This window comes from Pholcus phalangioides, unplaced genomic scaffold (genome assembly GCF_987345545.1).
Source record: "Pholcus phalangioides strain wild (caught in Gottingen) unplaced genomic scaffold, Ppha-v1.0 ptg000024l_1, whole genome shotgun sequence".
Classification (NCBI taxonomy): domain Eukaryota; kingdom Metazoa; phylum Arthropoda; class Arachnida; order Araneae; family Pholcidae; genus Pholcus; species Pholcus phalangioides.
In genome coordinates, this window is record NW_028301616.1 from 29,745,908 (window position 1) to 29,766,410 (window position 20,503).

Below are 20,503 nucleotides of genomic sequence, written 5' to 3' on the forward strand. Positions count from 1 at the left end.
CAAGCACTCATTTTGGAGGCCCCGTGTAAGTTAGAAAGAGATGTTATATACAAGGTGAATTCGGCGCTCTCCTCTAGTTCAGCGCCCGGACGGGGGGGGGGGGGACCAGAACTGCCTGCTCACCTAGTTGCTCCCCTGCATGGGTTTATACAGGGATTGATTAGATGATTTACGCCACTTGAAGAGTTTTTATATCTCGTGCTTCAAAAATACCACCCTGGGAATGCATAGAAGGTATGCGTGCTCTTTGTTTGAAAATACTGATATCGACTAGATCATTGCTATGCTTGGTGCTCGATACATATTTTTGATTTTTTTTTCTCGCAAATTCTAAAGTGTTTTTTGGATTTTCATCCAATGTATTGTATTTTTCTATCATGTCCGCATCAAGCGTCAATTAATGCGCATGTGCACTTACCTCCTCATTTTATTCTTCCAGGTACATCACTCTCAGCCTGCAAGCGATGGGAATCGCCATAGGCAACTTGGCAGGGCTTCGAACATTCCGTGTTTTAAGGGCTTTCAAAACAGTGTCAATTACGCCAGGTAATATTTCCGTCTGTTCCGAGATATGTTCGAGAGAATCTCGATTTACTATTTATTCATCTGGGTAACATTAGAATTAGAGCATTATTATAATTATTATTAGAGATTATTATAATTATTATTAGAGATTATTATAATTATTATTAGAGATTATAATAATTATTATTAGAGATTATAATAATTATTATTAGAGATTATTATAATTATTATTAGATAAATACTAAAGTGTGCAATGAAGGCTCCCACGGGCGTCGTGTTGAGCAGAAAACAATAATGTTTGTAATGGGTGGAAATAATTAGATTTCATTCGTCTATTTGCATAATTGTTACTGACACGAGAACGTCGTGAATTTATGACCGTTTGGGTAAAGAAACTGCAGGTAAATTATCACTATATAATGTATATATAGACGAGAGTGAGGAAGCTACTGATATGCAACCACTTGCTGCATCGGAACAGCAGTTAAATGCTCACTAGGGAATAATGATCAGTTAACGATCGGCAAGGAAACTACACTATGAATGATCACTAGAGCAAAGTAGCCAAGGCCGCTACTAGAAACGAAAATTCACTCTGCTGCCAAGTTCCATGCGTTCCTACCCGTTATTTTCTACGGGGAAAAGAATAAACTCGGCGCCCTTTCTCGCCCAGCAACCGGGACACCAGACCGCCCCGTCCGTCTTTAGTTGCAGCCCTGATGGAAGCTGCAGGGAAATGTTCACTACGGCAAGAAAGCTGCTGGTAAATTATCACTCGGGCAAAGAAGGTGTATGTAAATGATCATTAATATACATTAATGCAGGCAAATGATGCGGGGAAGTGTACACTGAGGTAAGGAGGCTGCAGGTAAATGATCACTACGGCGAGAAAGCTGCACAGAAATAGATCACTAGGGCTAGGAAACTGTGAAAGGGAATCATTGACTTAGCCAAGGAAAGTGCCAAGAAATAAACTAGGGTAAGAGAGCTGCAGGGAAGTGATCAATAGGGGGAAAGGAATCTGCAGGTGATGATGTAATGATTGCAATGATCACTACGGCAAGAAAGCTGCAAAGAAATAATCACTGGGGCAAAGAAGCTGCATGGGAAAGTTTACTAAGGCAAGGAAGCTGCAGGGAAATGTTCACTACGGCAAGGAAGCTGCTGGTAAATTATCACTCGAGCAAGGAAGCTGCTGGTAAATTATCACTCAGTCAAGGAAGCTGCATATAAATGATAATTAATATACCGTAATGCAGGTAAATGATGCGGCGAAGTGTTCACTGGGGTAAGGCGGCTACAGGTAAATGATCACTACGGCAAGGAAGCTGCACAGAAATAGATCACTAGGGCTAGGAAACTGTGAAAGGGAATGAGTACTTAAACAAAGAAAGTGCCAAGAAATATCTATAATCATTAGGGCGAGGAAGCTGCAAGGAAAAGTTCACTACGGTAAGGAAGCTGCTGGTAAATTACCACTCGGGCGAGGAAGCTGCGTATAGATGATCATTAATACACATTAATGCAAGTAAATCATGCGAGGAAGTGTTCAGTGGGGGTAAGGAGCATGGGCGGGGAGGCGTGCATGAATTGACATCATCATCATCATCGTGCCACCCAGCAATAATGACCATGCCCCCCCTCCCCCAGACTTCCAAGTCTATCTCCGCCTATGGTAAGGAGGCTGCAGGTAAATCACTAGGGCTCGGCGCTAGAAAACTGCAATGGAATGAGTACTTAGACAAGGAAAGTGCCAAGAAATAAACTAGGATAAGGAAGCTGCAGGGAAATGATCACTACGGCATGATCACAAAGACAAGAAAGCTGTAAGGAAATGATTGACACATAGGGTAAGAGAGATGCAAGTTTATATATGTTCAAAAAGAAGACCACGAGTGTCAAAAGTTTGAGAACATAGGGCTGTGACGTTCCTGGCGCATATAACTGCTTTTTAACTAATCATTGAATATAAAAAATAATAATAGAAATCGTCGCTGACAATTCGAGATGAGTAACATTGTAACAATTCAATTTTCATTCAGCTTTGATAAAGCCTTCAATCTCTCCGGAAAAATGAAAAAAAGGAAAGAATTATTGGATTATTTTTCCTATTCTCTATAACCAATCGTTTTTGCTGTCCCCACGCGTTTCTGATTTTTTTTTCTTCTTCTCCTGAGTGAATCCGTCGATTCCCCGGAGAGCGAAGAACGGGATAAAAATATCAGGAAATATGAATGAGTGCCAAAAATTACGCCACTACAAGCGGTAAAAACACAAGAACGATGATAGAAAAAGGCGGGGAACTGGAAATGGAAGGGTTTTTTGGTTTTTTTTTCCCGTGTTATATTTCCCGCGCCAAACAAAATAATTACCTTTAATATCAATCGATGACAGCGAGGATCGATCGATCAATCGACAGTAATCAATATTGTATGGATCTTGGGGAGGGTGAGAAACAGTCATCAATAAAGGGCATATGTTATATCTGTTGCTCCGGCCGTGTGTGTGTGTGCGACCTAATGGACTAATAGTGTAGACTAGCGGTTTCGAATCAGGGGTGCCTGAAGCCCCCAAGTGTTCATGGTCTTTTTACTGGGTGTCCGCGGCCCAAATGTAGAATTATATAAAAGAATTAAAGCTAAGTTGACATATATATTCATATAAACTGCTTAAAAAGAAAAGTTTAAATTAAATTAACGCGCAAAAAACTACCGCTGCAACGTTGGCGGATTGCAGTAGTAATATTGTTATGATTTGACAAAAATTGTACTTGTGACGTCATCTCTCGATTGAAGTATGAAGCGTTGTTTTAGTGCAGGTAGTCCAGGCATCGCTGTCGCGTCATATTTACTAGTACAGAATAAAATGCCCTCCATTCTCGCTGATGGATAGCTGTAGTTTCTGCTGCTATAAAGGGGGGAGGTCCATGACTGAAAGAATTTAGGAAACGCTGGTGTATACAACATGGCACTGCTTTCTTTTAACATTAAAAAATAAAACGGAATTTGTTGCTCCATAGTGACGCCTCATCGTTAAAAGAAAGCAGAATAGGGAACAGCGATTAGCTTTATAGCAATAGTACTGACCTGATACTCAAACTTCGCTCAAAGATGAGTCAACGTGATATTTCTATGAGCTCTACATCAGAGGATACACGTATGGACGAGGAACGACGATCAACCCCATCATCAGCGCTGCTTTGGAGCTGGATTCGAACACCCGTTTGGAGAGCCCGCGCACCTTCCAGTACCTCCCCTCTCTATCCCATACCAGGTATTCCCGCGGCTTAGCTTTCGTGGATTTGGTATTCTGAAAATTGCTCGGTGATGATCCCCCCCCCCCATATAACATTTGAACCCCCTCATGACCCGGGTGTTGAAAATCTTGAGAAATCCCGTCTTAGTGCCTCTATATTATAAAATATAACATTGACCAAATTTCCTGTTTATAGCTTCAGCGGCTCGGACTCAGAGTTGATTGTCCCATATAACCTTTGAACATCCTTTATTACCCCTTAGGGGGGTCCAATTTTGAAAACTTCATCTGAGTGAGTCCTTACATCCTTAAGTAGAAATACTGAGACCGCATTTCATATTTATGGTTGACTTCGGCTCTGTGGTGACTGCCCCATATAACCTTTGAACGCCCCTCTCCCTATGATCCCCTGAGAGTTCAAATTTCGAAAAACCCCTTCTTAGTGGGTTTCTACATAGCAAAATAAAACTACTGCCCAAAATCTCATATTTATAGCTTTAGTGGTTTTGGCTCGGCGAGGATGGACTTGGGCATTTTCTATATATATATATATCATAATATTTTCAGCTTTCTAAAGTAAAAGATAGATGGCCATATAATGTTTGATTGTTCTCTAAATCATGACTATGCTAAATTTAATCAGGTCTGAAGACGATAGTGAACGCAATGCTGCATTCTCTGAAGATGTTGGTCGAAGTCATGACCCTCACCGTGTTCTGCCTCATGGTGTTTGCTCTGTTAGCATTACAGGTTAGGATAAAAATTGTTTCAATGAATGTTGATTGTACTGTGTCATTGCCGGCCTCTTCTCACAAGTCACGTTGAATTTACATTTCTCAGCTCTTCTTGGGAAGCCTCAGACACAAATGCGTCGCCAACATGCAACCTCCATCCCCGTCATCAAACGTAACATCGTCGTACTCCGCTCACGTCAACAACAAATCCAACTGGCTACTAGAAGACGACGGTCAGATCGCCATCTGTGGCAATAGAACCGGTTCCAGGTTACAAACACTTCGATATATATATTCGAAAACATTTTTTTAAATTTATCGTAAAGAAACTTTGAGCCGTAAAGGCTGTCCCATAATTTCGTAAATAGCTTAAAAACTCCTAAAAATTAAATTAATTTTTATATTTGAATGTGATTTGCGAAAAAAGTTATTCTCACAAACGGGGATTTTTTTTTTTTTGTGCAGAAAAAATTTGGTTCAAATTTTTGTCAATACAGGGCGCTGCACGAAAGCAAATCACTAGAGTCATAAAATGTAGGGTGTGTACGATTAACAGTTGTGATTCTGAATTCTGACTAAACTCCTGAATTTTCCTATCACTGGCGTTTACATATTTTCATTCTCATGTTGATATTGGTGGATAAAGCGCTCACTATTGGTAAAGTTGTTTTACGTCATCCACGAATCATCTGCTGAAGCTTTACGTACGTTTCGGACGCAGAAGAGATCGAAGAAAGGTTCAGGCCCACTCACTCCTGCTGGATTGGTTTCTGGCGCTCTCTATCTACGAAAATTTGGACTAACTTTTTTTCGGCATTTTCCTATTAATAGGTGTTTTGCGCCGCGTGAACCGAATAGTATAATTTCGCGTCGGAAGCAACGTGTTACATAATCACGCTACGCGTTTGTGTTTCCCTATCGGGGCGCATCAGATCAGGACGGCTATATTATAGTATATGGCCTTGGCATCAGCTACTCTGTGCATGCTCCGGTTTGAAGGGAAGGGAAAGAAAACACACAAGAAGTAAAGAGAATATCGGCAAAACGCGCGGCGCGCGACGCGTTTGACTCCTCCAGAAGCAGTCGGCCAATCACGCCCGACGTAATTGCCGACGACACGCGCTGTCGTGAGGCGTATTGCGCTCTGTAGGAAAACAGTCATGCTGCTTTTCTTATTGGAGAGTGGACGGCGTGTCGCGCTGGGTGAATCACGTTGCGCGTAGAAAAGCCGAGTTTTCCTAGGCTCAGGTCATCTGCACCGCGTGCCGCGTGAAAACGCCGATTGATTAAAAAACCCGAATTTCAGGGTTTTTTAACCAATACCCATCCTTCACGCTGCATATGGTGCAGAAGTTCTACTCCTAGGAAAACCCGGCTTTTCTAAGAGCAACGTTTTTGCCAATCGCATTCAAATATACAAATACAAATACAAATACAAATACAACGCCACAACAGGCAAAATGCCCAACGAGGTGGCTGATAAAAAGATGCCCATAAAAATATGGTTGTCATATGTTTCAAAAATACAGCAACCCAATTAAAAATGCAATTAACACAAATTACAAACAATATATACACATGATAAAATATTATACAATGCCCATAAAGAATACTTATGGTTGTCTTATTCTAAGAATGGATAGCTTCCCGATTTACCCCAACATGTTTATCGTATTTCTTTTTAAACGTGTCAATTGTGTTACAATTTACTACCTCCGGGGGTAAGCTATTCCATTTATTAACAACCCTATTGGAGAAAAATTCCCTGCGACACCATAACCTTGCATTGTCCCTCACCAATCGATACTGGTGTCCCCTTGTAAAAGCAGTCGATTGGCGGTGTACTAAAAGTTCATGGTCCATCCTATCCATCCCATTGAAAATTTTGAACACTTCGATCATATCTCCTCGACACCTGCGTTCATCCAATGTAAACATATTCAAAAAATGAAGTCTTTCTTCATAACTCAAGCCCTGTGTGCCAATAAGGACACGCGTAGCTCTTCTCTGCACCCCTTCAACCAAGTCTATGTCCCTCTGTAGGTATGGTACCAATTCCTTCAATCTTCACGGATTTTTAAAATATTTACAATTTCTTGATACACCCTGTATTTTAGTGCAAAACACACAAATCTTTTTGTCATGGTTTTTTTTAAAAAATTTTTAAAATGTATCCAAGAATTTTTTTCATCCACACCCTGTAATGTTATGAATATTTCAGATACATTTATTAAGATTTTTCGTATCAAAGAGTAATATGTATACAAGTTTTCTTGTTATATATTTATATAGGCAGTGTCCAGCGAACTACACCTGTCTTCCAGACATCGGGGATAATCCCAACTTCGGCTTCACCAACTTCGATTCGTACGGATGGGCCCTGCTGACCACTTTCCAGCTGATAACGCTCGATTTCTGGGAAGATGTTTACATCAAGGTTATATTTGTGAAAATAATCGTTAATTTGTTCCTCAATTATATTATCGACCATTTTCTTTTAACCTCGTAACGGGCCCCCCCCCCTCTCTGTCTCGAAATTAATCCACGCAATAGCCATTAGGGGGATCGACAGACCAAAAAAAAGAAGTATGATATACTTCAGTACAATTTCGGCAGTGACCCATTTTACGTAATCATGGTAGTAAACCTTTTTTCTTTAGTAGTTTAATGGCCGCTCAGCACGCCATGATGAGAGGTAAGTAGGTAGGTAGGTAGGTTCCCAGTTGATTTCGATTATTATGATAGTTAACTGAAATCACGATCGGGTAACAAGCCCTAAATTTATCATCGTACTCACGGACGCACGCACTTAATCGCCAAGAATAGTAGCACTAGATAACTTTCTGGATCGAGACTAGAGTAATATTATAAGCTGAACAACTTGGTGTGTGTGGCTCAAAAATTGAGGGATAAATGCGTTTTTATTATCAAAAGTTTTTCTAATTTGAAGATTAATCGGTCGTAGGGTATCGATTAAGGGTCGTAGGATGCGTCAGGAAGCACAATTGGTTAACGTGGAGCGCCACAGCTTTTAGCCATTTTTGACCCCTCTCCCCCTTGTCAGCAAAAGTCAGCAAAACAATGACCCCCTTCCCGCCCCCCTTGTCAGCAAAATTTCGTCAGCAGCTTAGAATATTTCATATATCTTCAAAAAAGGGTGGTTGATGACGTAAGCCGGGGGACGTAAGCCGACGGGGTGGGGGGGTCTGTGTTTTGCTGACAGGGGGGATGGTCAAAAATAGCTGAAAATCTGCTTACATAATACTTGAATGGCCCCTAAATGAGTTTATTTACACATTTTTCTTGTAAATTTTTTTTCTTAATTTTTCTTGCCGTAAATGCCTTTTCAATATTGTTTTATGTTTATTCGTGAATTTTACAGACCTTATTCTGTAGAACTTGGATATTTTTAGTATTGAGAGAACTTCAAAATAATTTTTATATTTGAGGTCTTCAACCCTTAGTACGAATTTAATAATTAAGGGCTGCTCGGTCGATTGCTATCAAAATGGAAAGGTTTGAATTTTCGTGTTCCCGCCGACAGGTCGATTGTCTTGTCAGATTTTCATCCCCGTAGGTCAGTGTTTCTCAAAGTGTAAGTCGCGGCTGCTAGGGGGCGTCGCTGCAAATATTGGTTTGCGTGAGTAGTAGTGAAATGTGCGTTTCGGGGCCGTAGAAGCTCCTGTGGGAGAAGTCGAATTTCTCAACTACTGTCACTTTTCACTACTACTCTCCCATAGAGGCTACTACGGCCCAGAAATGCACATATCATACACCGCGATAGCGAGAGGGTACCAACTTAGCGAGAGGAAATTAAATAATAATCACTAGTAGCTCCTGAATAACGATTATTTAGGAGCTACCGCCAACAAATCTTATTAAGGACTTCTTGCGTGTCCAGGAAGTTCGTAACTAAGCATTTTTCTTAACCCCTTTCCTGTACATTATGTGGGGTGATACTTCAGTGAAATTTAGATGTTCCCCCAGAGCTAAATCTCCCCGAAGCCTAAGTGAGTTTTATGTGTTGTAGACATACAAAGTTGTTCGTCTTTTACTCCTGTAGACCCCGAAACAACAAACCTCTATTGGTAATTTCCATTGCAAGTTTTGCTCGACGTTTTCGATTCTGTGCTTTTCAAAAGAGGCAATGGCACTGAGTGCCATCTTAACGCATGTTGCCTCATCCCGGCACGGCCCAGGAGGCCTCACATGCATAGGAGGGCTTCGTTAATCTGATCTGCGAGCGAAAGTATGTAGGTAAATGAGCAGGCCGATGATTCCAGCTACGGAGGGACGCATGATGTTTTTGAGGCATCTTAAATCAGGAGTTCTTATCCTATGTGCCGCAACCCAAATTTAGGTGTCAGGACTTCCGAGATGGGTCACCACTTATAGCTAAGGTTTTATAGAGCGGTGGGAGCACAACCCAAGCTCAATTCACAGGTGCTTCCGGAAAAAAGTCGTTCAAATCCACTAACAGCTAGGGACTCTTGAGCTATGAGTCCCGACCGAAACTTGATTCACAGGGGCTTCCGAGAAGGGTAGTAAATATACAGTTACAGCCAGGGTTTATCGAGCTGTGGGTCACAACCCAAACTTGATTCGCAGGGGCCTCCTAGATAGGTCGTTTCTCTAATTTCGCAAAAAAAAACCCCCATTTCTGAGGGGCGCAAAGCTGATCTTCTTTATTTTGGGCCGCGGCTAAAAAAGGTTAGGAACCCCCTGGCTTAAATATTCGTCAACTTTTGACTATCACTGTACATTTTACAGTTATTTGGATTGCAAATGAATTCAATTTTTTAAATATATATATTTGTGTATTTGTACAGATAACGGCAGCCATTGGACCGACGAGCGTGTTCTTCTTCATATTGGTCGTCTTCTTCGGGTCATTCTACCTGATTAATCTGACTCTGGCGGTGGTGGCCATCGCTTACGAGGAGGAAGCTGAAGCGACCCTGAAGGTCTCATTACCACATTTTGTTTCATAAGCAAAACGCCTTGAAATAAATTAAGGTAGATTGATTAGAGAGAGAGAGAGGGAGGGAGAGAGTGAAAAAGTCTCTAAAGCTGCTTCAAAACTTTTCCCCCAGGAACAGGACAAGGTGAAGAAATTCACGACCGGTCTTCCGGGAAAGTTCACGTCGACCCTGGCAGCTCTGAAGATCAGAACCAAATTCAGGAACAGGGATTCATCCGCTGCTTCGAGGTGGTGCACTCCCAGGAGAGGTGCCGTCCGCCTGAATCAAGTACATCACCTATCGCCTCAGGTTTCGGTCCGGGACGTGCCCGTCATACTTTCGTCCTCATCATCAGCAGCAGCGTCATCGTCGTCCATCCTCAGAGATTCTGCGGTCCTCGCAAGGGAAGAGCCTCTCGGAGAAGTCGCCGAAGAAGGGGAGGAGCCATCGGACGAAGTCCCCCATCCGATGTGCGTCGGGGGCCCTGCACCGGACATCGTTGCCAGCGTCGGTGGCCGACTGCCATCTTCCAAAACGGACAGCCGTGTCATCGTCGATATGGATTCGCCGAGTTTGAGTGGACATCGGTCTGAGGTAAGTTCAAATTGGTCATTTGAAGCATATCATGAAAAATAAAACGGGTGGTGGTCGTGAGTTAATTAATTTGCAGAACTTCCCCCGATAGCACGTCGACGTTAACGATAGTTGTCCGGCTCGAGCCTTGGTTGATAAAAATTGGTCCATTAACAATAATGCTATTAGTTTTATACAGGGTGAACGTGACCTGTTCTGCCAAACGAAAGGAAGTGATAGACGAGCCCAAGTGGAATATGAAATACCCTACCAACCCCCTGTCTTATCTCGAACCGTTTTCGAGTTAAGGGATATATCCTGTAAAGTGACACTAACTTCATTGAAATAACCTAGATTCAATGGCCAGCTACAAGAGCTGAAAGATTGGCGAATTTTAAAATCGAATTGTCGACAAAATTTTTCATCGCCAATCACAACCTACAGTTTGTCAAATTCACCAAAAACTTGCCCATTCTACCAGCTTTCGAAAGAGCCTGCAATAATCCATATCAGTGTCCTGGTTCATGAGAAATTTAGACTTTTGTTCGCAATACATCACTGAAATCGGCGTTCGTCGAACGTAGAAATTCGACGAAAATTTGGAATTGGCGGTTGCGGATTTTGGCGCCACTTTGATTTTGCAGAAAAAAGCCTATTAGGTGACATATACAGTATCAGGATATCTGGATGAAATGGCGAGCTATAGCCGCTGAGAGATTGGCGTAGTGAAAAATCGAATTGTCGCCAAAATCTACTAAAATGTCTACTTTGACAACGCTGTTTTCAGTTCCCCGTCTAAGTAGTTTTACACGACTCATCTCGGATGCTCCTGCGAATCAAGTTTGGGTCGTGACCCATAGCTCAAGAATTCCTGTCTGTTAGTGGATTTGTGCGACCCATAGATTAAGATCCCCTGCTCTATAACTTCGAGTGGTCGTGTCAGCATTCAAGAAGGGGACATCACATGTTCCTGCACGAACTGCTGTGCTCAATTTACCGAGGGTCACTACATCAAAGTATCGTGAAAAGTTCGTCCCTGCGGTTGTGGTCCTCTTCGTCCGTGTGGTCATTATCTCTTAGAGCAGTGAATTCTCGAGCTCTTGGTCCTCGTGGCTTCCTTTCCCTAGCGATCATTTACTTTCGGATAATTTGGCCTGGCCATCGTTTGTCGATGGGTTCTTTGCACTTGCCATCTTTTTACTTGTGGCCTTACTCGGCCTTCGACTGACAGCAACGCAACCGACCATCTTATTTAGTAGCCTTACTCAGCCATCGTTTATCCGCAGCCTCACTCAGCATCTTCACCAGCGCAGTGGTATTATTCATCCATTGTTTACAGCGGCCTTTCTTTCACATCAGCAACCTTACTCCGTCATCATTTACCGGTGGCCTTATTCGGCTATTGTTTGCCAAGCGGAATTATTCAGCCATCTTTTACTTTCACCAGTGACTTTACTTATCCATTGTTTACCGATGGCCTTATTTAGCCATCATTCTACTGATGACATACAAATTCTGACTGCTTTAATTTATCAGTGACTCATCGTATTCACCGACGGAGTTTAAACTACAATTGCAGGTGAAAAGATTGGAGATCGAGACGCATTGGGGTTGAATTCAGGACTTTAACCAATTCTTGTCGATCTCCAACCTGCGATTGTCATTTAAACTCTGTCGGTGAATACAGCCATCATTTACATGCATCTCCCTGTTTAGCTGCTGCCTTCTTCTTTCCAAATTAGCCATGTCCTCGTGTATGAAGAAATTCCACATTATGAAAGTACTGTACATCAATATACAGGGTGATTCCATAATTCCTCTTGCCGCATTTTATTGGCGGACCGTTGTTCCTACGGGCGTACTTCCAATTAGAAAAACTATCCAAATAACGTGTAGAAGTCAGATACGCCCTTCATATAGTTCATATAGTTATTAAAATTTACGTAAAATTTATAACCGTATAGTTAATAATTTTTTTTTTTTAAATTAGCTTTCTATATGGACACCGTGTCCTCAAAAACCTAATTAGGAGAAAGTTGTTGCCCTGTCTCTACTGAAACTAACAAAGAAAATTCCACGTTTCTAACAAGAAAAGAGTCCCGAGGTGTCATCCTGAAAAAAATTGAAGAGTACATTTTCATCTTACCAAGAAACACATAAAAACAGGAAAAATGGCGGTGGAATGCAATTATTAGCGCTGCAAAAAGTTATGATGATGATAACAGTTGGCTACTTTTTTAGCTACTTGCACTTCTTGGCGATATTTTATAAAAAAAAAAAACCTTCTTTTCACTTTCTTTTCGTTTCTCTCTCCAGCTTCTCTGATCAAGAGAAAAAAACTAGTTGTTTCTCTTTTTTTCCTCTTTCTTTGTGCTGTGCTGTACTTGATCATGTGTTGTTTGAATGACGGCACTCTAATAACACTTAAGGGAGAGAGTTGAGTTTGCGTGATTTTTAAATTCATTCTTGGCGTTTATTGGCGTTCGAAATATCAATATTTACAATTTTTTTGAGTGACCCATAATGATGCCACCGGATTTTTTTTTAAATATTTATGTGCATAATTAAACGAGTAGAAACAGTGGTAATGTTTTCAAAACTTTTTGAAGGGACCCTTGAATATAAGTGTAATGAGATATAATTCACACAATGAGATATATGAATTCAAAAATCGGAGGAAAGTTGGGAAAAGAACAGCATAAATAAGGGAAAGAAGCGAAAGAATCACTTTTTGCTGTTCTTTCCCAATTTTTCTCAAATTTTTCAATTATAATAGCTCAGCGAATATTGATTTTTTTTTTGTTTTGGCTTCAGGAGAGACAGGGTAACTACTTTCTAATTAGGTTTTGAGGACAGGGTACCGTATAAGAAGTTAATTTTTTTGTTTTAATAACTACACACAACCCTTTTCACCACGAATAACGTATCTGAAAACTTCACGTTATTTGAATAATTTTTCTAATTGTTAGCATGCCTCTCTAGGGCAGTGGTTTCTCAACCGCGGGGCCGCGGCTCGGTACCGGGCCCCAACACTATTCACACCGGGCCGTGAGTGATTCGCAGTTCCATTTTCCCATCAATTTATCGTTAGTTGTGAGTATGACCGGGCCTTTCACTTACACAAAAGAGATTTACCGGACCGCGGGCTTCCAAAGGTTGAGAACTAGGATCAACGGTTCGCCAGTAAAACGCGGTAAAGTGGGGGGGGGGGGATTATGGAATCATCCTGTATTTTTAAGAGATACTAACCCCCGGCCCTGCAAACCGTCCTGCATTTTTACAAATCTTTCGGTGCGTGCGTTCAGAAATTCGATCACATGAAAAACAGATATAGCCAAATAAAACTGAAATAGTCGAAAAATTACAAGTTCACGTTTCATAAAAATTAACCAGTAATGAAAAATTTCATAAATAAGACACGGGTGGTAAAAGGTCACTGTGGGGTGACTCTATATATATATATATGTATCCACTGAACTTAAAATTCTCGCTGATACACCAATGGACTCCTCAGACAGCAGCGGAAAATAACAACAATAATAATGTGATTGGCATTAATTTGGCAAAAAAAAAAAATCGCAATCTGAAATTGCACCAGTGATGGATGCGAGGATAAAATCGTTTTACTCTATTTTTCCTCCTCTACTGCCGTTTCCTTGAGATTCGTGGGTCCTTGGGGACATTCTTCGTCCCACAGATGGGATTAGAAATATCTACTCATACAATCAGGAACGTATAATTCTCGTCCACGAAACGGAGCCAAGGACAACCAAAGACAGACAGACAGACAGACTCAATCGAATCGCATTCGTACTAAGCCTTTAATCTAATGGTCAGTCCTGGTCAGAGGGGCTCCGGCCAAATCAGTGAATGGAGGGTGGAGGAGAAGTAAAAAAAAAAAAAGAGAGAAAATGAATGATTGCGTCGACTGGAACTTGAATTAGTAGGAAGAGATCATTTTCCAACTCATTATTATTATTATGGAGGACCTTAGAGAGAATTGTAATTTCAGGCTTTTTCAAACATAAATTATTATACGTTTTTGCATGGGAAAAAAAACCACTTTTATATTCGTAATTTATGGAATGAATTTTGCATCGTGGATAGTCCGAGAAGTAATTTCCATTTATGAAATATGGAATCGAATTGAGAGCCGCTTTTCTCTACTCGCTACTTGACCTTTAAAGAGGTATCGATCGGTTGTGCAAGATTAGCATAATAAATGATGATCGCGCCATTCACTGTGGCAATAATGGTTGTCTCCCCCACTGTGCATTTGGTTCATTTATTTATTTACGATAACCCCAGAAGGCATGAAATGCACTTACACTGGAAAAGTAATAATAATAATAAATATGAATAAATTATAATGATAATTTAACCGAGCCTTCTCTTCTGTTTTTTTCCCCTCGAACCCACTCCCCCCCCCCCCAGTACTTCTTTTCTGATTCACCTCACAATTCTAGTCCCATCTTATTCTCTAAAGCTGGTCTCCTTGAATCTTCTAAAAAGACTAAAACCCCACTCTACTGGCCCTGACGGGATCTCAAATCATATCCTCAAATTCTGCGCAGATGAAATTAATAACTATTTCCTCATTATTTTCAACGTCTCACTGAACACATCTAACCTTCCCTCTGACTGGAAAATTGATATGATAATTCCCATCCATAAATCAGGTTCACTGTCCCACCCTCTTAATTTTAGGCCTATCACAATCACCTCCTCTTGCTGCAAGCTCTTTGAACACATAATTGCCAAGGAAATCCGTACCCGCCTCGACTCGACTAACTTTTTCTATCCCAACCAACATGGATTTAGATCATCGTTATATACCTATATCTACCCAGTTAACACTCTTCATACATGACTTATCAGACACCATTGAAAGAAACCTCCAATCCGATATCATTTTCCTAGATTTTTCTAAACCATTTGACAAGGTACCCCGCAATAAACGTCTCCTAAAACTCTCAAATCTCGGACTAAATGTTCAACTTCTTAAATGGGTGGAGGCCTTCCTCATTAACCGTAGCCAGTTTGTCTCATTCAAGGGCCAGAACTCACCTTTTCTTCATGTTATGTCTGGTACACCCCAGAGCTCGGTCCTTTCGCCATTACTATTTTTAATTTACATAAATGACGACTCCTTACCCGACTCCTTAAACTGCCGTATCAGACTCTTCGCTGATGATTGTGTCATCCACAAAACAGTGTCCAATCTTTCCGACCAAAGAATCTCTCCCCAACACAACCTTAACATTATTTCCGAATGGTGATCAACCTGGAATCTGCACCTCAACTTCTCAAAAACAGTTTTCAGTTCAAAGTTACCCTTAAAAGAGAGAATTCCCCACGATTTCCCTTACTCGATAAACAATTCTTTGATCTCTGAGGTTTCCCATTATAAATACCTGGCCATAATAATCTCTTCCGATCTCCGCTAGAATCGTCACGTTGATTATCTTTATGTCTCCAAAAAATCTTTTTCCTTCGTCGTAATCTGAAAAACTTCACCCGTCATCGTCATGTCCGTCACCTATGCTACCAGACATATATTGTCCGTGTTCTCCCTTGTTTTATATTGTCATGTTTTCTACTGGAGAGAATAGCTTCACGTCATCAGTGAATTGCAATAGAGGGATGGGTGATACAGCCCGAGTGATATCGTAAGTGTACAAAGTAAATACGATCGGGCCTAACAACGATCCCTGGACGATTCCGCTTGCCACCTAGCATTCTCTGTGCATTTGCAACATTGCTGTAGCCATAGGCGTACGCAGAATTTTCTCGAGGGTTTTTTTTTAGATTTTTTTCCCTTCTGGGGGGGGGGGGTTACTTTTTTTCCCCCTGCAAAATAACACTATAATCTTGGCTCAATGAGTTAGAACCCCCAAACCCCCCTTTGCGTACACCAATGGCTGTAGAGACACCTTAAAAAGGAGCCAGGCCATGTCCAGGGCTGTCTTAAGAGCATCATGGGTCCCTGGGCCAAATGATTTTTCTGAGGCCCTACCAGGCAAATTATCGAACATTTCAACCCCATATATCATGACGAGAGTTTGATTAATGTCGGTTCTGAATGGTTTTTTTCCCCCCTTTTTCATTGAAGGAGGTTACTGCTAGAGGTTCTTCTACATCCGAATCCAGAGGCGTAACGAGATCGATGTCCAACTGGTGCTCGGTACATATGGGTGAGTATCTCGCAATGTCCTTTCAAAAGATTATCACGAACATTTTCTGTCGAAGAGCATTCATGCAAATATACCGTATTCCCCTGCATTAGCCGGCATGCCGGGAAACATCGAGGGTGACCAGCATTCCAGAAAAATGGAGTCAAATTTAAATTCGCGTTAATTTCTGCATTCTTCGGTCATTCACGTGTTTAAAATTTAAATAAGCGGAGCAAAAAATTCAATTGCACAGCAAAACATGATGCAGTAGAACCTGTATAAGTTGGACAACTACGGTTCCATTAAAATCTGTCCACGTTAAAGCGGTGTCCAAAGTATGAAAGAGGTCCAAAGTACAAAGTGATGAAGAGGTGTCCAAAGTGAGCTGAACACCTACGGTTCCATTAAAATCTGTCCGCGTTAGTGAGGTGTCCAAAGTATGGCGGTACAGTTTTGTGGATATGTAATGAGGTGTCCGCGGGATGTAGAGGTGTCCAAACTGACAGGTTTTGCTGTATTGTAATACATAAGCGTCATCGTATTTCCTCAATTTCTGAATACAGTATCAGTATTTTGTATTTAGGACTGCGATAAGTAGGTTGGAGTGATAAGTAAATTCTTAATCTCATTACTTTTTATCAAATTCCTGGACAAAATACGTTTGATACAGTGAAAACGATTACAGTCGAATCTCGTTTTAACGAATACTGTTATAGCGAAAAAATCTCGTTTTAACGAACACTTTTCTAATCCCCCAGATAAGCTTGCATAGGAACAATACAAAAAGGCTGGAATTCCTTTATAACGAAATTTAGTTTTAACAAAGTGATTTCTGCGGTCTCTTGGTGTTCGTTATGACGATTCGACTGTATTTTACTAGTATTAAGAATCGCTTGTTTATTCTGTGTTTAATACAAATTGATAACAGTCTTCTGCCTGCAATCATGTGATCCTTATTTAACCTCCCTTTTACCGACATGCTGAGAATGGACCAGACCAGAAAAGTTGTTGTATGATTTTCATGGCATGTCGACTAATGCGGGGTAAATACGGTAGGTAATACAGTCGGATCCCGTTATAACGAACCCCAAGAGACTGTAGAAATCATTTCGTTTTAACGAAATTTCGTTATAAAGCAATTCCAGATTATTTAAAAATGTCCCTACGTAAACGTATCTGTAGGATTAGAAAAGTGTTCGTTAAAACGAGATTTTTGTTATAACGGTATTCGTTAAAACGGGATTTAATTGTAATAATACTTGTTGATTATCCACAGGCTACTGCTGCATCAACTGCAGCTTCTACACCGGTGCCATCATCAAGAGAATGAGGCAATTGCACGGGCTGCTGGAGAAAGTCGTCAACAGTTCCTGGTTCGAGAATGTCATAACGATATTCATCCTCCTGAATACAGCTTTCTTATCGGCCGAACACCACGGGATGACTCCGGGAATCGAACGAGTGCTCCGGGTCGGAAACCTGGTGAGTTTTGTTGTTGTTGTTCTTTCCGGAATTGGTGTCGTGTGAACCACGGCTTTATAGGTCCTAGTTGTGGGCACCTATTGAAGACGTCTCTTTGGTTTCCTACGCAGATCTTCACGATAATCTTCACCGCGGAAGCTTGCATCAAGATGTTGGCTCTCGGTAGAAGGTATTTCCAGAGTCGGTGGAACGTTTTCGACCTCATAGTCGTTGGCGTGAGTCTCATCGACCTCAGCTTCGAGACTGTCGGCGGATTGTCTGTGCTCAGGACCTTCCGGCTGGTGAGTAATCGTCGATGTTCATTGAACAGTTTTGCCCCTCCGTGATTCTAATGAAGATATGTATAATTTAATAAGCGCTCGTGTTTCTTGCAGCTGCGTGTAGTGAAACTTGCCCAGGCCTGGCCTACCATGAAATTACTGCTCACTATAATAGCCAGTACGCTCGGAGCCGTCGGTAACATGACCCTGGTGTTGGCGGTCATCGTGTATATCCTCGCCATCATGGGCGTCCAGCTCTTCTCTGATGTTTACACGGCGGAAAACTTTGCTCCCGATGTCATACCGAGGTAAATCAATGGATAAATTACAAGACACATTTTGTTTCATTTCAATTCTGCGATAAAGCAGGGGTAGGAAATAAGAAATGAATATGTATAATATGTAGGGTGGGAATTGACACGGAAACGACATGGGGTTTTATTGAAACTTTAAAAAATAATTTCAAAAGTGGTTGACAGGTGGCACTTCATCTGATAACAAAAGCGAGAAATAGCATTACAATTCATGCATATTAGGAAAGATTAATTTGTATTTTAATTGGAGATAGATTAAAAATCAGTCCAGTGCCATTTTTTTTTTGTTATCAGATGAAGTGTCATCTGTTGGCCACTTTTGTAATTATTTTTTAAGATTTCTATGAAAACCCATGTCGTGTTTCCAGCATTTGTGTCAATTTTCATCCCTGTAGGTTGATGCTCGTTATAACGACCCCCATCGTTCCATGGAATACGGAAGTTATATTGGAAGGTTGTTATATCGGAAGGAAAACATAGAATACTCGTTAAATGAAAACTTGGGAACGACCATTCCATCTTGTAATGGAATGGTCGCTATAACGTGGGGTCGTTTTAACTAGTGTCAACTGGATATGGAAAGAGAAAAACGAAAACAAATTTGGCGATGTTGAATCCAAATTCTTTGCTTTCGTCACCACAAAATGAGCCAATTGCGTCAATGACCGTTTGTTTTCGCAGGTGGAATTTCACTGACTTCTGGCATTCCCTGCTGATGATGTTCCGGATTCTATGCGGGGAATGGGTCGAGCCCCTCTGGGACTGCATGCGGGTCGCCGGTGACAAGAGACAGCTCTGCGTGGCCCTGTTCCTCATGGCACTGACGGTCGGGAACTTCCTCGTGCTCAATCTTTTCCTCGCCATGCTCTTGAGCTCCTTCAACTCGAAGCAACTGGAAGAGAAAATGGTGAGTTTTGAATCATGACTCGTGATTCATTTGAAGACTGTGGTGGCAATTATAATGCTTCAAATGCCAATGTGTTTTATGCTTAGGAGAAAGAGGTTCCAGATTCGAAACTCTCGAGGGCCATCCGCAAGATCAGGGACACGGTCAGAAGGAACCGCATCGCGCAGAAGGAACAATCACCGAAAGTCTTGTTCAGTGCTGCGACGAACGCGACCATCAACCGAAACGCGAGGATGACTCCCCCGCCACTGACCAGAAGATGGTCCGAACCCGGGACGCCGACCCTGGGAGAACAGTTAAGGCGGATAAACGTCACTCCTTCAAGAGGTTAGTTTTTGCATTAATATATGAAATTGTACTTTGGAGTAGTGGTTCTTAACTAGGGGTCCTTGAAGAGATTCCAGGGGGTTCGTGAAGGGTTGGATGAGAAAATAATTATCTTATTGTTCTTTCGTTATTATGTAAATGTGCTGAATAATATTCGGTAAAGGGGTATGTGGTCTTCATCTTATTGGCAAAAGGGTCCCTGGTTTTCGTCTTTTTGGCACAAAAGGGTCCCTGGCTTTCGTCTTTCGGCACAAAAGAGTCCATGAAGCAGAAAAGGCCAAGAACATTTGCTTTAGAGTGAGTCAAGGGGGAATCAGTACTCTGATGTTTAATCAAAATGCTGTATTTAGTTATACAGGGTGTAACTAAACTGATGGCCAGAACTGTAAGGGGTGATAGAACTCGTCAAAACGGACAACTTTCCCAATGGCAATGTGGGGCCGGGAAGCAAGCGGCGAGCAGCGAGAGGGCGCCTGAGTGGTGAAAATGGAAGACACGGCAAAGACGAATAGCAAAGGATGAAGAATCCTTATTATCGAAAATTTTAAAACATTTGCTCAAATGAGCGAACACCAACTGCAATACAGGCGTCACACACACACATCGCCATACATATACCATACCGTCCTATGGTTGACACCTGGGTCGTCGACCGTCCTTCGTTCAGGTTGGTCATCCGCTGCATCACAGATTGCTTCTATCCGATTTACCGTTCTCAAGCTCCTTGCTCGACCTGTGTCATGTCTTTGGACATTCGACAAGGAAAGAGAACATCTCCACGAGTTGCCTGTATAAGCGTTGAAATGTATTCCGATCGGTACCGCCCTCTATGGTAATCGCTATTAGAGAAGTTTTACCACTTCCATGATATTGCCGTTTGTAGTCCCCCGTAAATAAAGTGCATATCGAGCCTTCGATCCGCATTCGAATATTGCCGTATCTTCGCCCACGAATAGCAGCTGAATGAGGTTTCTGCGAAAGGCGACGTTTCA

At 41.6% G+C, this 20,503-nt stretch overlaps 1 protein-coding gene across 1 annotated transcript in view; it reads left to right on the forward strand.

Moving 5' to 3' along the window:
• Positions 1–20,503, forward strand: part of LOC149069183 (sodium channel protein 1 brain-like) — a 62,366-nt gene that overhangs the window by 16,135 nt on the left and 25,728 nt on the right. Inside the window, exons 5-16 of the mRNA XM_089251411.1 lie at positions 440–546; positions 4,424–4,530; positions 4,621–4,784; positions 6,807–6,951; positions 9,344–9,478; positions 9,608–10,069; positions 16,161–16,242; positions 17,498–17,703; positions 17,814–17,984; positions 18,078–18,271; positions 18,959–19,184; positions 19,271–19,511. Coding sequence (XP_089107537.1) covers positions 440–546; positions 4,424–4,530; positions 4,621–4,784; positions 6,807–6,951; positions 9,344–9,478; positions 9,608–10,069; positions 16,161–16,242; positions 17,498–17,703; positions 17,814–17,984; positions 18,078–18,271; positions 18,959–19,184; positions 19,271–19,511 — 2,240 coding nt within the window. The remainder of the gene's footprint in view (positions 1–439; positions 547–4,423; positions 4,531–4,620; positions 4,785–6,806; positions 6,952–9,343; positions 9,479–9,607; positions 10,070–16,160; positions 16,243–17,497; positions 17,704–17,813; positions 17,985–18,077; positions 18,272–18,958; positions 19,185–19,270; positions 19,512–20,503) is intronic.